Source organism: Myotis brandtii, unplaced genomic scaffold (genome assembly GCF_000412655.1).
Source record: "Myotis brandtii unplaced genomic scaffold, ASM41265v1 scaffold986, whole genome shotgun sequence".
Taxonomy (NCBI): Eukaryota; Metazoa; Chordata; class Mammalia; order Chiroptera; family Vespertilionidae; genus Myotis; species Myotis brandtii.
In genome coordinates, this window is record NW_005372102.1 from 2,070,880 (window position 1) to 2,071,859 (window position 980).

Below are 980 nucleotides of genomic sequence, written 5' to 3' on the forward strand. Positions count from 1 at the left end.
TGCCTCTGACCTCCTGGTCCAGAGGGAAGGGGGCGGGCGGACAGCGGGGGACCACGCTTTCTGGCCCTGTCTGAAGGTGGCTCCTCACAGCTGCCTGGACCGAGGGGGTGGCCGGGCCCTGTTTTCCTGCAACAAGTAAAACAACAAAAATGCATGTTTTCCTGGTTGTACTAGTCATTCCTCAGAAAGTCACACCTACTCCTCGCAGAGTAAGCTCAGACCGGGAGAGCTGTGTGGGCCTCCCTGGCCCGCATGCCACTGCCTCCCAGGCTGCGGTTTGCACAGCAGGTGCCGTCACCTGGTGGGTGTGTTTGGGTGCGAGGTCTGGGTGTGTGCTGAGGGTGGGGGCTGAGTGCGTCTCCGTCAGGTGTGGGCGTGGCCACACCAGCTCAGAGCCACGGCCTCCTGGGGGCATCACCCCCGGTGCCCTCGGTGAGGGAGCTGGTGGTGTGGCCCGGACGGACCCCAGGGCTGTGGTGACCGGGGTCCACTCCTGAGCTGGGTGTCAGGACACCATTGGCCAGGCGACCCCTGACCCCACGCTCCCCGGGCCCTTGTGTGGGGCGTCCCTCCCCAGGGAAGGTGGGACCTGCAGTCTGGCTGCCTTCAGAGATGCTGCTCTCGGCCTCCAGGAAGCAGCCGGCACCGTCGTCCTAAAGCCTGGAGACGCTTGTGCAGGAGCCGACGGGGAGCGCACTGCTCGTCGCCTGGGAACAGGCCACCCCAGGTGCCCGCACACCTCGGCCTGGCTCACACCCGGGTGCCTGTCTCCCCAGAGGTCGGACCCGCAGCTGCTGGCCCAGTTCTACTATGCGGATGAGGAGCTGAACCAGGTGGCGGCCGAGCTGGACAGCCTGGACGGGCGGAAGGACCCCCAGCGGTGCACCCTGCTCGTCAGCCAGTTCCGCTCCTGCCAGGTGAGTGCAGGCCTGTCCTGGGCGTGGGACCTGTCCCGGGTGTGGACCTGTCCCGGGTGTGGG

At 66.8% G+C, this 980-nt stretch overlaps 1 protein-coding gene across 1 annotated transcript in view; it reads left to right on the forward strand.

The window, feature by feature from the left end:
- ZFYVE28 (zinc finger, FYVE domain containing 28) overlaps positions 1 to 980 on the forward strand; it is a 21,939-nt gene that overhangs the window by 10,892 nt on the left and 10,067 nt on the right. The window contains exon 2 of the mRNA XM_014533456.1: positions 578 to 917. Within this exon, the coding sequence (XP_014388942.1) occupies positions 578 to 917 (340 nt within the window). The remainder of the gene's footprint in view (positions 1 to 577; positions 918 to 980) is intronic.